The following is a 14,104-nucleotide window of genomic DNA, read 5'->3' on the forward strand; positions in this document are numbered from 1 at the left end:
TTTCTGGCTCTGGGGAGCAACAGGTGAGCCCCAGATGGGCAAATGTTCCCACTTGTCACTGAGGAACGAGGTCTGGCCCCCTCCTCCGTGGCCTGAGACAGAAAGCAGCTAGACATGGAGTCTGAGGAGCCCGGCTTGGACCCTGGTCTGTTCCTGGTGCCTGTAGGGCTTTGGACAAGTCACTGCTGCTTGTTGACTGACTGACTGACCTCCTCCCACCACCAGGCCCTGGGCTCAGGGACCACTGAGGCCACCCTACCTCCACGTGGGCACCCAGACGACCCTGGCTCAGTCGGGTTGTTCCTTGGCCTCGTGTGAACCCTGTGAGTGAGGCATAGTATGCAGGAGCCCCGCAGCCTTCCTAGCTGTGTGACTGTGGACAGGTCCCTTTACCTTGGCCTGCCTCCGTTTCCTGTTCTAAAATGCCTCCCTTCCAGGTGGCTGTGAGGCGCAGATGGTCCTGCCTCCCGTGGCTTTGCAAACCTTCAGTCACGAGGTGAATCCAGGCACCTACATGGGTCGCTGCAGGCTCGGTGTGGTCAGAGCTGACTCCAGACCCCTTGTTGGGGGGTTGCTCTTCACCTCTGCCCTGTCCGCTTCCTTCCTCAGCCTGGAAATCGCCCCCCAGAATGTGGACGTCAACGTGCACCCCACCAAGCACGAGGTGCACTTCCTGCACGAGGACAGCATCCTGGAGCGCGTGCAGCAGCACATCGAGAGCCGGCTCCTGGGTGCCAACTCCTCGCGCACCTACTTCACGCAGGTGGGGGAGCCCTGTCCCACACACACTGCGCTGGCCCAGTGCTAAGAGCTCAAGATTCCTGCCTGCCCCAGAACCCCTTAACTTTTTTCTGTTCCTCAGGATCCCTGGGAACTGGGTGTGGGAAGCGGAGAGCCCGCACTGCCCCCAGTGCTTGGTGGGGACCATCCCCAAGAAGGGCCCCCTCGGGCTAAGCCCAGTGAGTGCCCCTGGGAGTGCCCTGCCCTATCCTGGAGGATCCCACCACCTCCGGCAGGGACTTCACCTTCCTCAATTGCAAAAGGTCATTGGGAGCAGCTATCACACCCCTGCCGCAGAAACTAAACCTAGGTGATATTATCAAAAGTATGGGAAGTGCTCTGGAATAAAACCTCCTAGAACAGAAAAACTGCTCAGTTTTCTGGCTGGGCTGTTTGTTGCTGCCCTGATACACTCTCACTTGGGGGAATCTAGCCTGAGCTCTGTCCAGCACCCCACCCCCAGCACCATCCCATCTCCCCAGATCCATCCAGTGGCCCCCAGCTCTGTCCTGTGACCCCCAGCTCCATCCTGCGCCCCTTAATTCCATGCTTTCCTGCTCCTCTTCCCGATTCAGACCCTGCTGCCAGGCATTGCTGGCCCCATGACTGAGGGGCTGAAATCTGCTGCTGGGTCGTCAGCGCTGACCCAGGGAGGGGTCGACAAGGTCTATGCCCATCAGATGGTTCGTACAGATTCCCGTGAGCAGAAGCTCGATGCTTTTCTGCAGCCTGTGAGCAGACCCTCAGCTGAGCAGCCCCAGGCCCCGAGCCCCGAGTGCCAGCCAGCGACCACAGCCGGCCAGCCTGATGAGGAGATGGAGGAGCTGCCAGAGAGCCCTGAGCCAGCCACAGAAGTGCCGGGGCCACCAGAAGGTCCCAAGAAAGGGGACGGGCTGCCCCCTGAAACGGATGGTCCCAGGTGAGGGCCCTGAAGGGAGATGGTCCCTCGTTAGCAGTGTTAGGTCTAAGGGTCACTGCATCGTAGGTTTGGAGCCTGAGCCCCTGGTTTACAGATGAGGAAACTGAGGTCACTTCCTCTGGCCAAAGTTATTCAGGTGGTCAGTTAGTGATTGACGATTGTGTACTGAATTTTCTATTTTTATAAACATGTTCAGTAACAGTCAAGGGGGAGGAAGGTGTGAGAAGACTGGAAAGGGAGGAGAGGGCTGGGTTGTGAAGGGCTTTGAATGCCAACCAGAGCATTTTGTCTTTGGTCCTGGAGGAAATAGGGAGCCAGTGAAGTTTGAGGGGGTGTGTGGCAAAGTGATGCGATCACACCTGGGCTTTAGGAAAATCACCGTGGTGGCTGAATGGAGGATGAACCGGAGTGGGGAGAGAGTGAGCAGACGCGTCCCCTGTGGCAGCGATGCAGGCATGAGGGGGTGGGGGCGGTGTCCAGGACAGAAGGGATGCTGCCGAGGTGCAGTGGACAGGCCTGGCGCCATGTTGGATCTGGGGGTGAGAAGGAAGGAAGGGGCCTGGGAGGAGGGCGCTGTCCTCCACTGTGAGCAAGACGTGGATAAACCCTGTGGGGAGTAAAGCTCTAAATAAGCCCAGACCATGTAAACTGCCGCCAGCTGGCTTTTCAGAAAAGTCATGCACGTGGTATGCACCCCAGCCCTCGGCTCTGCGCCACCCTCAATCTTCATCACTTTGCTTGGGGGCTTCCCATAGGCCTCAGAATTATGCCCGTTTCTCGTTTCGGTTGTTTCAGGGCCCTCACGGTCCTCTGAGAGCCTCTGTTGGGCTCCCAGGGCCCGTTTGGGGCACTTGGGGGTGTTGCTATTTACAAGGTAGAACCTTATAGGTTTTTTTTTCAATTTAACTTGAGCATATTTTCTTGTGATTGTTAACAATTTTTATTTCTTCCTTCAAAAAATTTTCTCCTGTTTTGTATTTTTATAATTGTTCATCCCTTTCTTTTACATTTTCAAATGTATTTGCCAGATGTGTTCATCTCTGGTGATTTTCTGGGTTTCTTTTGCTCTCCTTGTGATCTATCTGCCCTTTCATATTTTCCAGCTTGCTAATTTGGTGTTTTTCATCTGTTTTTGATTAGCAAATTTTGTTATTTTTCTTGGTCATTCATTCAGAAAACTCCAGCTTGTACTTATTAGATTTATATGTTCTCAGTTTTGTTAACATTGGCATTCGGTGCCTTAAGATGCCCCGGAGGGCAGCTCTGTGCCCTGCTGTCTCACTGTCACCTGGGATGTGATGTTGCCATGGGTTCCTTCAGTTTACCTCAGTAACCCTCTTTCTGTCTCTTTGCACCAACATCTTGGACTCAGTGGGTCACAACTTACTCAAAACATTGTGGTTTGCAGGGAAAAGAACCTGTTTGTTTGTTTAGACCGGTGATTTCGTTGTGGTAATGAGCTCCTTGGAAGGAGCTCTGTCTCCCAGGGCAGCGGGGCCCCTGGGCCCGCATCGTCTGGTTCCAGAGCACTCAGTCGTCCTAAGTCATTGGTGCAGGCCTGCTGGCCTTCCTGGTTCTGAGACCCGCTCCCATGGCTGCAGTTCCGTGGCCTCTCTGATATGATCTGTAAATGGAGAATCTCTGCTTTTTAATTCTTTGTGTCTGTTACCTGTATGCTTGAAAAAATAATTTTTTTTTTGCTTCTCTCATTAGTGGTTACATATCGTATCTGATATTTAAAAAGTATTCCGTGTACCTCCGATTTTTAATATTTATCTTTTGGATGGATTTATCATGTTTTTAATGGTGGGACATTAAAGTCTTTGACTATTACTAGATTTTTGTTTACTTCAAGTCTGCAAGGTTTTCTTTTTTAAATTACATTACCAAATTATTAATTATATATATTTAAATTTGATTTTCATTTTGAATATTACTTTGAGGCATAGCATTCCCTTTCCTCTTAATTCTTTCTGGTTTAAATCATCATTGTTGTTGTGACTCTTCATGAGTTAGCATGGGGCTGGGGGGGAGTGTCTGAAGGGTGTGGTCAGGGTTTGGGGAACGGTGGCCTGAGCGGCCTCTGCTAGATGGTGCATCCTCAGGTTCTGTGGACTGAGGGGGCTGCCGGGGGCAGGCAGGGAGGCTCCTTTTTCCTTGGTGACCGGTGCAAATGTTTGCCTTGCGGCGTGAGCTTGGCGCGTCCATAAAAGCAGGCTGGTGGCCCGCTCGTTTGTTTTCCTGCAGAAAGAGGCCGAGGGAAGATTCTGACATCGAAATGTCGCAGGAGGAAATGACGGCAGCCTGCTGCCCAAGGAGGCGGGTGGTCAAGCTTACTAGTGTCCTGACCCTGCAAGAAGAGATCAGCGAGAGAGGTCATGAAGGTGCGTACGCTGCCCCATGCTGGGGGACCAAGAGGGCGAACGTGCCCAAGATTGTTCAAGTCAAGTGACTGTCGTGTGTGGCACTGTGCTCAACACTGGATAAGTATCTCATTTGATCCTCACAACTCTGCCAGGTAAAAGCTGTTATGATCCCCATCCTACATTTGAGGAAACTGAAGCAAGCAGGGGAAGCGACTCAGCCAGGATCAGGCAGCTAGTAAGTGCCTGAGGCTGGATTTGAATGGAGGTCTTCCTGGCTCCAGGAGTAGGAACAGAGACAGGACCCATGCATTCCTAGGAGAGGAAGCCTCTTCCACTGGTAGAGGTCAGCCCCTCTCCTGCTCCGCAGAGCCATAGGGCAGCTCCTCGGCGTGCGTAGGGGACCTGGCCAGGGTCCCCCAGCCAGGGGGTGTCTGCATCTGCCTGGCTCTGAGGCCAGAATGTCTTTCTCCCTTGGAACGTCTGTTTCCCACATGGTTCTGTGTCAGTGACTCAGAAGCGGGCCTCTTCCATCTGCAGAGCCCAGGGAGGAGCGTGCCGGGCCGAGCACTGAGAAGAGAGGCCGGATCTGGCTCGACCAGGTCAGGCCCCGTGCTTGTCCGGGCCTTGGCTGCCCCGTCACGGGGCGGGGGCGGGGGGGGGTGAGGTCCCTTAGCCGACGCGTAGGTGGCCTTGGAGCAGCCCCTTAGAGTCTGCCTCTTCCTGGACTCGGCCCTCTTGGCCAGCGTGTTCCATCCTTCCCGGTCCCAAGGTCATTCTTGTTGGAAAAGGAAAGCCAGCCCTCCTGCCGTCCCTCATCTCTGCCCCTCTTTTCTTCTGAAAATAGCATTGTTGTTAGTCCATTTGTGGGCCAGCCAAGGGCCATTTTGGGTTCAGATGTTGGCCCCAGTGCTTACCAGGAATCCCTTCCTTCTCTTCCTCCTCTCTGCTTGACCATCCTTCACTGTTCTGTTGGCCGCTCTCTGCCTGGAGCTCTGTTCTCTTATAGGCAGTCCAGGAGACTTAGAACCGGACCCTCGTCATGTTGGCGAGAGCTGTGTCCCCAAAGGTGGAGGCACTAGGTGAGGATGGCAACCAGGGCCCCGAGTGTCCGCAGCCTCATCAGGCCAGAGGGACTGTGCTCTCTCCACTCTGTCTCCTCTGCTCCCAGGCCCCCTTCCCTGACCAGCGGCCTTCCGGCCCCCAAGGTTGTGCCTCCTTCAGAGGCTGAGGGCGTAAGTGTTATAAAGATGACCCCAGACTCAGTTCCGAAGACTGATGTCTCAAAGACTTGTTATTAAAGAGGTTGAAGTGCATCCTTTTGATTCTCCTGAGAAGTGGGCACACCTCCTTGGAAGGGGAGAGAACGCCTGGTAAAAGAAGCCAGAGCAAGCTTTATAGTTAGTAATTGCCTAACTCCTCCCTTCTGGATCAGAATTGGTCCTGATCCTTCTGGGTTACAGTCTTCCTTATGTGCCCCACCCCTGACATACATTATGTGCCTAGAATTGTGTTATCACTCCCCACCCCTACCCTTGTCCATACCGATTTCTTATCTACTTAAGTGGAAACTTGACTGTCATTGCTCACACAAGTGCTCGGTTCCCCTGGTGAGTCTGATGGGCAGGACATCCAGCGGCTGCCGCGGAGGGGCAGAGAATCTTCCAGTGCTCCCACACGTCCTCGTGGGGAGGCCACGAGCGCATCCCTTTCGCACTGTCAGCTGCCGTTGGCTTGCCAGTGCCGAGTGCCAACCTCCCGGCACGTGGACGGGCAGAGTCTGGGAGGGAGGCTGGCGTCCCCGCCCGGGGAAGCCTTCTCTCGCTCCAGCCCGTGGCCCGTGGGCCTCTGGGGCATGCCCCTCTTCCAGGGGAGCTTCAGTTTGGGGAAAAGGAAGAAAGTAGAAGGCTCTTTCCCTGCGAGGAGGCTCCTCCAGAATATGGGTCAGAGGGCCGTGCCAGGCTACTCTGGCTGCTCTCTAGGATGCATCGTTGACCTCGGGCCAGAGACACGGCGCTTCCCCGAGCTTGGCCGCTGACCTGCGCTGTCTGGCTCTGGAGCGCAGCAGCTTAGTTTTATCTGGTCATCTGTGAAAGAAAAAGCAGCAGCCGCTGACTCACAGACACAGGGGGCTCAAGTAGGAAAAAAAATGGAGGTTCTGAGGTGCCCTCGGGGCTGAGGCAGTTTTTGTTGTTCAGTCCTTTCTCCATGACCCCGTTTGGGGTCTGGTTTGCCATTTCCTTCTCCATGGGTCAGGCAGTCAGAGGTTAAGTGACTTGTCCAGGGTAACACAGATAGCCTGCGGTCCCCTTTCATCAGCTTATGTGTGTCCTTCCAGTCCGTGGCCCTGAGCAGCCTGATGGTCGAGGGGCTCCCAGGGAGGGGAGGCAGGCCTGAGGGGGCCATGCTGGCTCCGGGCCTGATAGTGTCCTCTTTTCAGCTCTGCAGGAGATGCTTCGCAACCTCTCATTTGTTGGCTGTGTGACCCCACAGTGGGCGTTGGCTCAGCACCAGACCAAGCTGTACCTTCTGAACACGACCAAACTCAGGTAATACCACAAGTAAACTAAAAACTACGGGCGTCGGGGTGTGGGTGATGAGTACGAGGAAGAGCCAAGGTGTGGTGGGAAAAGAAGGCAGGCCCACCATAGACTCCTCTCATCTCCCCAGCATGCAGGACTGGCCACAGGCTGCCAGGGCTTTGTCACCCGAAGACACTTAGGAAGCCCAGAGTGGGCTGAGGAGCTCATGGGGGAAAGCACTGATCATTGAAAGGGCACCTGTGGCTTTCAGAAGGAGGCCATTTAGACTACATTGCTCTTCAGGGAACCCAGAAACTCTCCGTGTTAAAAAATGAGCCCAGTGTTTGCCAGGAGACATTTAAGACAATCATTTTAGAGGATTTTGTTGTGAGAACTCTGCTGGTTTTGTTTGAACGGTTTGACCAGAAATCAGCCCTGCAGTGCCTTCCCCAGGGTCACACAGAGTGCCACCCAACTGACTTCTTGTCACAAAGGCCCAGGCTTGGGGATGGCCCACTTTGAAAGGCTTTGGTTGGCAGCGTCCACTAAACTGGAAAGACACAAAAAATGGTCTTCTGCCCACGGACCAGCCCAGCTCCACCCAGAGAGGGACATTGCTGCTGCAGGGTGACAGTGGGCAGCCAGGGGCCTCACCCAACCTGGGACAGACGTGCCCTTTGGCAACATCGGCCACACTACCCACCGTGACTCTTCTCCGTATTCGGGGGGGAGAGGGGAGGTGATGGTGCAGGGCTGCCAGAGGCCTGACCTGTCAGTCCTGCAGGGGGCACGGTGCCAGCACACTTGGCCATTACCTCCAGAAGACTGGCAAGGGCTGTGGACCCACTGCGTGCGGTTTCTGCCATAGCTTGAGGACTGAGGCACGGTCCAGCTGCCTTTTACAGGCCCTGGGAGTCCAAGCTGAGGTGTGGTGTGGGGCCCAGCTCTGTGCCACGCTTGACACCTGGCCGAGGCCCCACCAAACCCAGTGCAGACCCTCGGAGGCAGCTAAAAGTCTGCTCAGTGACCTGTGGAGCGTTTATAGAGCACCTGCTGTGCGCCGGGCACAGTGCTAAGTGCTTTGTACAAAGACGGTGGATCCTCACGACAGCTCTGGGAAGTAGATGCTGCGTCATCCCCATCTTACAGTCAAGGAAACTGAGGTGAAGTGACTTGCCCAAGGTCATGTAGCTAGTGTGTGTCTGAAGCTAGATTTGAACTCAGGTCTTCCTGACTCCAGGCCCAGCGCTCTACTGCACCACATCACGGAACAAATCCTACAGAGTCCAGACAAAAGAAAGATCTCTATCAGTGATGAGAAATTATTTAAAATGCTCCACAGGCGTTCTGAACATCTCCGAGTATTAGGGCTGCTAACTAGGGTCAGGAAAAACTTGGACTCAAATCCCAGCTCCAACATTCAATAACTGTTCCTTGAGCAGGTGTCTCTCAGCCTCTGTTTACTTCTCTATAAAATGGATGTGCTGGTACCAGAGTGCCTACTTCAGCAGTGTTCTTGTGAGGAAGGGCACTGTATGAGCCTTAAAGCTCAAATTGTAGTGTTCGGTGAGGGAGCACTGTTGTTCTGTTCTCCAGGCGTTCCATCATCCTCACTTAAATACACAGCAGTTTGAAGGAGGCTGGGTTAAACATCCAGGCCAGAACAGCCGAGCGCACGATAGGAAGTGCGGAGCTGGGTCAGCACTGCCCAGGACACGTCCACACTGGGTGGGCTGGGTGGCGGGCTCTGGAGGGCCTCCTTCTGGAGCTGTGCGGCGGCTGTGACTCCCGGACGTGCGGGTGACGAGAGCGGAAGAACCCACGTAGGAGGCAGTACAGGAACCTGGGGCCTCCAGGCTGGCCAGGGTCCCATGGGAGAGATGCTCTGCCCAGTGACCTGAGAGGGGATGCCGTTGGCATTGGAAGAATGAGCCATGGGAAGAAAGGGACCAGGCCTTTGAGCGCGGGAGGGAACCAGGAGGGAAGACATGGACAGGTCAGAGGAAGAAGGCAGGCAGGGTCACCACCTCCATCATGATCTTCACCTGGGGCCCATCAGAGGAGATGTTTGTGCCTGATCCGTGGATAGATTCAGGAGATCCATGAACTTGGGGGTGAGGTGGGGGTGGAGAATAAACATTTATAGAGCACCTACTGTGTGCCAGGCACTGTGCTAAGCACTTCACAGACGTGATCTCTGTAGATCCTCACAACAACCTTGCAAGGTTGAGGCTGGTGTTGTCCCCATCTTGTAGGGGAGGAAATTTGAGGTGGACAGAGGTTAAGTGATTTGCCCACAGTCACACAGCTATTCGGGTTCTGAGGCAAGATTTGAACTCGGGTTTTCCTGACTCCAGGCCTCACACTCTGTGCACTGTGTCACCAGCTGCCTTGATGGGAGAAAATGAAATCTTTATTTTCACTAAATGTTAGTATTTCCTTCAGTTAGTTAAAGGCATACTTTTGAGAAGGGGTCCGTGGGCTTTACAAGATTGTCAAAGGGATCCATCCGTAAGACCCCTGCCCCCACCTCCACCCCGCCTTCGAGAAGCTGAGTGTTTGGCTTTTCTATGTGGGGCAGCAAAGAGATGGAACTCCCAGGTGAGGACACTCCCTTCACCAATCCCAGGCAGCACCTTAGTGAGCTGTCATAGACCGCTCTGAGAGGCAGAAGTGACGCCAGTGTGTGCCCGAGGAAGGGCTGGGGGCCGGCTGTCATTGTCCTAGCCAGCTCCGCTTTCCCTGAACACACTTTTTTCTCATTTCAGTGAAGAACTCTTCTACCAGATACTCATCTACGACTTTGCCAACTTTGGGGTGCTGAGATTATCGGTAAGGTGCTTCCCTGTTGGGACATTCTCTTTTAACTCAGTTCAGCAACAAATGTCCTTCTGATTTGGGAGCAGACTGCTTTCCATGTATTTTACCTGTTTTGTTGAGCATTCCCTGATATGGGCTGCTTACTTTTCCACTGTGTGACTTCCGAGGAGCAGGGTGGCAGTTTTAAACATGACAGTATGGAAACCCTAGGGACTCCATGGAGTCCTTGAGACCAACAAGAGAGAGAGAGAACAGCGGGTTCCATCCCCCTTGTGAAAACCCTGCAGTTTTGCATTGACTCTGCCAGACACTTAGGGAGTGAGTGGAGGGACCCTGCAGCCAGCTCTCCGTTCCCGGGGCAGGTGGCTGGAGGGGCAGCACATGTGAGCGCTCTCGCACACGTCCTCCACCGGCCACTTCCCCAGAACTGCTACCTGGTGATTAATCAGCTTAAATCTTAGCCTGACTTCTTGTGACCAAACAGGACAGAGAAGATCACAGAGGACAGAATGATGCCAAACTGAAAAGGTTTTGCACAAAGAAAACCAGTGCAGCTAAAATTAGAAGAGAAACCCTTTAACTGGGAGGAACACAGTGTTTTCTCATAAGACTAAGATCTGTTAAGGTAGAAAGTCATCAGAATAAGAGTCATCCCCTCACTGATAAATAGTCAAGGGCTAGGAACAGCTAGCTCTCAGGGAGGACGGCCGAGCTCTCCACAAGTGTATCTGAGAGTGCTCCAGACCCCCGCCGGAGGAGGTTCCCCTCGCGTGTGCCAATCGGCAGAGGCGGCCACGGGCCGGTGTTGTGGGAGCTTGCCTCTGCTGCCTCAGAAGGGGCCAGGGCAGCAGCCATTGCCGTTGACCACACTCGGTAGGCCCAGTGTGCTCCCCCTGCTGATGACGCCACTGTGTTTTTGCTCTTCTCCCCCACCCCACGTGCCTTCCCAGGAGCCAGCACCCCTGTATGACCTGGCCATGCTTGCCTTGGACCATCCAGAGAGTGGCTGGACGGAGGAAGATGGCCCCAGAGAAGGACTCGCAGAGTACATCGTTGAGTTCCTGAAGAAGAAGGCCGAGATGCTGGCAGACTATTTCTCCCTGGAGATCGATGAGGTGCCGCCACTTGCTTGCTTCCCGTGTTCTTGGACACGAGGGCGTTTTTGCACAAAGGACTGAAGATATTAGGACTGAAACAGAACCAGAAATGAGAATCTTCCTCATTTGCCTTTCCAAATGACCTGGCCAGCAGGTTCCTTTAATTATGGCCAGACTCTATCAGGGCTGGAGGAGGCCCCAGAGGGAGTGAACATGGCGCCCACGCCCAGCTTCCCCATAGCAAACTACCAGGTCAAAGGAAGGGCCCCTGAAGTGCACCGAGGAAGGAGGCTTGCGGGCGTCCTGCGGGCCTCAGCACCTCTTCCCTCTGGCCTCTGTGGCTCATCTAGAGGAGTGATTTGTGTGTTTTAGTTGGGAGTGGACAAAGAGGGTGGACAGGTGATGTCAGGCCAAAAGCATCACTGAGGCAGCCCTCCTCCCTGCTTGAAATAGGCCGTGTGCGCTCCTTTACAAAGTGTGGCCGCTGCCTAGGCAGGGACTAGAGGAAATTGCTGAGACATGGGAGTCTGGGCACGGCGTGCTTCCGGCTGGGCCCAGAGCCCAGTCTTCCGGTGCTCTTGCAGGGGCACGGCAGTAGGGTGGAGGCTTTGGTTTTGGTGGGATCTTCTTTTACCTCTGTGTCTCCCTGGCAGGAAGGAAACCTGATGGGATTGCCTCTTCTGATCGACAGCTACGTCCCCCCGTTAGAGGGGCTTCCCATGTTCATTCTTCGATTAGCCACTGAGGTAAGCTGCTGCTGTACCACCCTCGGGCCGTTTAATGCCAAATCCAGGCAGGAGTGACAGGGGAGAAGAAAGCCCCCTGAGTTGGCCGTGGGAGAAATCTAGCCTGTCCTGGGGGAAGCGAAGCTGGGAGGGAAATGCCGCAGGGCCCCCACAACCCTGACCTGGAAGAGTAAAAGCCGAGTGCAGAAGGCTCCTTCGGGAGGGTCCGTGAGAGGTGGCCACCGGGCGTGGTTAGGGATGGTCTGAGAAGTGTGGCCAGAGCCAGGGAGGCTGGGAAGGGCCTGGATTGGGCAGCCGTGTATCTGAGTCCCAGAGGAAACCCCAGATCCGAGGGAGGGTCAGGGATGGTTGGGGCTGGAGCTCCCAGCTGCTGACAGCAACTTTCCCTATCCTGCATTTGTTTGGAGCCGCTCTAAACTCACACAACCATGTTTTGATCAGTCCTCAGTTGCTCCCAATTAGCTTCTCTCTGTCTCTCTCTGACAGGTAAACTGGGATGAAGAAAAGGAATGTTTTCAAAGCCTCAGTAAAGAGTGTGCCATGTTTTACTCCATCAGGAAGCAGTACATAGTGGAGGAGTCCACTCTCTCTGGCCAAGAGGTCAGTGACCCCTGCCTTGACTGCAGAGTGACCAGGTGCCCCTGCTGTGGTACCAAGGGGCAGTGTGTAATGCACAAGAATCTGGGGCTTCTTCCTTAGCTTTAGCTCTTCTGCTGGTTCTAAGCACAGCTTCCGAGAGCGTTAGCCGTAGCGAACCTGACTTTTCAGCGTGAGAAATGGGGGGTGCGTTTATGGGGTTCAGATGGAAGCAGGCTTCTCAGAGGCTTTCCCCACTTGTGGAGTCCGTGGGCCCAGGGTCCTCCTGGGAATTCCAGTCCTCTGAAAAGCAGCAGTAACCAGCCGCCGAAGGCCAGGCAGCCAAGACATGCCTGTGCCTCTGGTCAGAGAGCTGACCGAGTTTGGGGCTAAGGAAATGCCAGGCTGTTTGAGGATGAGGCTGGAAGCCGAAGCAGGTTTTGCCGCTTCTCCAGCCTCATCGGTGTACCTTACTACAGTCTAGAGAGAGGAGAGCCCACGTAGCCGGCGATTCCCCAGGGAAGAGGAGGCAATGCAGATATTGCCCACGGTGACGTCGGAGCTTCTTGGTTTTCTGGCAGACGCGGGCAGGTCGCCACAGCCCCCTTGGCTCACAGTTTTTCTAGGGAAAAAGTAATTTGTGCTTGTCTGATCCTGAAACGTGCTTTTAGTCTGTATTGCGGTAGTCAGAGATAGTTGAGGATAAGTACTAGTCATTCAGAAGGAGCTTCAGTTCTAAGGCAGCGGGGCAGGACACAGGAATGTGAGGATCTCGGGGGGTCACGGGCGGGAGCTTCCGCAGGGAGCCAGGAGGCCACCCAGAGCTCTCGTGGCCCCGGGGGATCCCCTTGAAGCTCGCTTCAGTGTCGGGGCACTTCAGGGCCCCTCGGGACTGACCAGCTTGTGTCTGAATGCTTGCTCCATCCCCCAGACGTGGTCATCCCCATCAGCTACAGAAGAGCTTGGGAGTCGGGGAGAGGGCGCCTGTCAGTCCTGAGAGGTTACGACAGGGCGATTCTTTTTTAGGAACCCCCCCTCCCCCATCCTTGCGGGCCATGGTGTTGCCGGTGACTGGGTGGGTAGTGTGCATGCCCACAGGGGACCCTGGGCAGGAAAGAGCATCGGGTCATCCAGCCTGCCCGTCTTCGGCATATGCCAGGCCAGGTGTGGGAGCCCTTTCAGTCACATACAACCTCTTTTTTCAGAGCGAAGAGTGTGAATCCACTTCAGTCTCCTGGAAGTGGACAGTGGAGCACGTGCTGTACAAAGCCTTCCGGTCACACCTCTCACCTCCTCAGCATTTCTCCGAGGACGGGAGCATCCTGCAGCTCGCCAATCTGCCAGATCTCTATAAAGTGTTTGAGAGGTGCTGAAGAGTGTCACTTGGAAATAGCTTAGGAATGCCCGTGCAGCCCTCGCAGTGACTGGTCAGCGATCTCAGAGCCGAGGCGCGGTTAAGTGCTGGTCACTGCAACATGTCACCCTTTCCTGTCCCCCCCGTAGAGCGGCCCCAAATGCTGGAAATAAATTGTTGTTTGGTATCTGTGGTTCAGCTCAATCCAGGAGACGCTGGGTGTCTGCAAGGCGCCGACTCTGCTCGGAGCCGGGGGATGCTGGCGATGCGGTGGACCGCCAGACGAGCCGTGCCGTGGGAAGCCCCTTTGCCAGAGAGGGCAGGAAAGCCAAACATGTGGCGGGGTGGGACGGGGGTGAGAAGGGGAGTGTATCGTGATGCCTGGCAGAGTCAGCGGCCACTGTCAGGTGCGGGCTGGGGTGGGGGTGAGGTGGCGAGGAGGGCCCCTGGTCTCAGCTAGAACGTTACGCTTTTCTCTAAAGATGATGAGACCATCGCCAACGGCGGCTCCCGTAGAAGAGAACAATGGGGGGTTCCTGGCTGGAATCCTAGAAAATATGGGGGACTTTTACTATCTGGGGCACAGAGCTGACGAAGCGCTCTCTCCCTGCCTCCAGCTGGTTCGGCTGCTCATCAAAGGCACTCAGTTGGATGAGCATTTATTCATCCCCTGGTTTGGGTCAGGCCCTGCAGTACATGCTGTGGCCCCCCAGAAGCTTAGAGTCTGATGGGGAGTAGGGCGTGGGTGTGATAAGGAGGATACAAATGATGCCCGTGGGAAGGAGCCCTCCACGGCTCTGGGTGCCTAAGTCTGTGGCTCAGCGCCACAGCCGGACTGCAAAGAATGTTTCCCACTGGCTCACGCCTCTACCTCGCAATTTTATTTTGGAGAAAATCTCCACATTCTGTACTTTGTGTTATCGTTTC

General features: G+C 54.8%; 1 protein-coding gene across 1 annotated transcript in view; it reads left to right on the forward strand.

Annotated features, from left to right (window-relative positions):
* Nucleotides 1-13,364, forward strand: part of MLH1 (mutL homolog 1) — a 50,676-nt gene extending 37,312 nt beyond the window's left edge. Inside the window, exons 11-19 of the mRNA XM_020979549.2 lie at nucleotides 610-763; nucleotides 1,356-1,699; nucleotides 3,947-4,083; nucleotides 6,503-6,611; nucleotides 9,353-9,416; nucleotides 10,355-10,519; nucleotides 11,155-11,247; nucleotides 11,734-11,847; nucleotides 13,029-13,364. Coding sequence (XP_020835208.1) covers nucleotides 610-763; nucleotides 1,356-1,699; nucleotides 3,947-4,083; nucleotides 6,503-6,611; nucleotides 9,353-9,416; nucleotides 10,355-10,519; nucleotides 11,155-11,247; nucleotides 11,734-11,847; nucleotides 13,029-13,196 — 1,348 coding nt within the window. The 3' untranslated portion in view covers nucleotides 13,197-13,364. The remainder of the gene's footprint in view (nucleotides 1-609; nucleotides 764-1,355; nucleotides 1,700-3,946; nucleotides 4,084-6,502; nucleotides 6,612-9,352; nucleotides 9,417-10,354; nucleotides 10,520-11,154; nucleotides 11,248-11,733; nucleotides 11,848-13,028) is intronic.
* The last annotated feature ends 740 nt before the right edge of the window (nucleotides 13,365-14,104 follow it).

Source organism: Phascolarctos cinereus, unplaced genomic scaffold, assembly GCF_003287225.1.
Source record: "Phascolarctos cinereus isolate Bilbo 61053 unplaced genomic scaffold, phaCin_HiC Scaffold_4;HRSCAF=312, whole genome shotgun sequence".
NCBI classification, from domain to species: Eukaryota; Metazoa; Chordata; class Mammalia; order Diprotodontia; family Phascolarctidae; genus Phascolarctos; species Phascolarctos cinereus.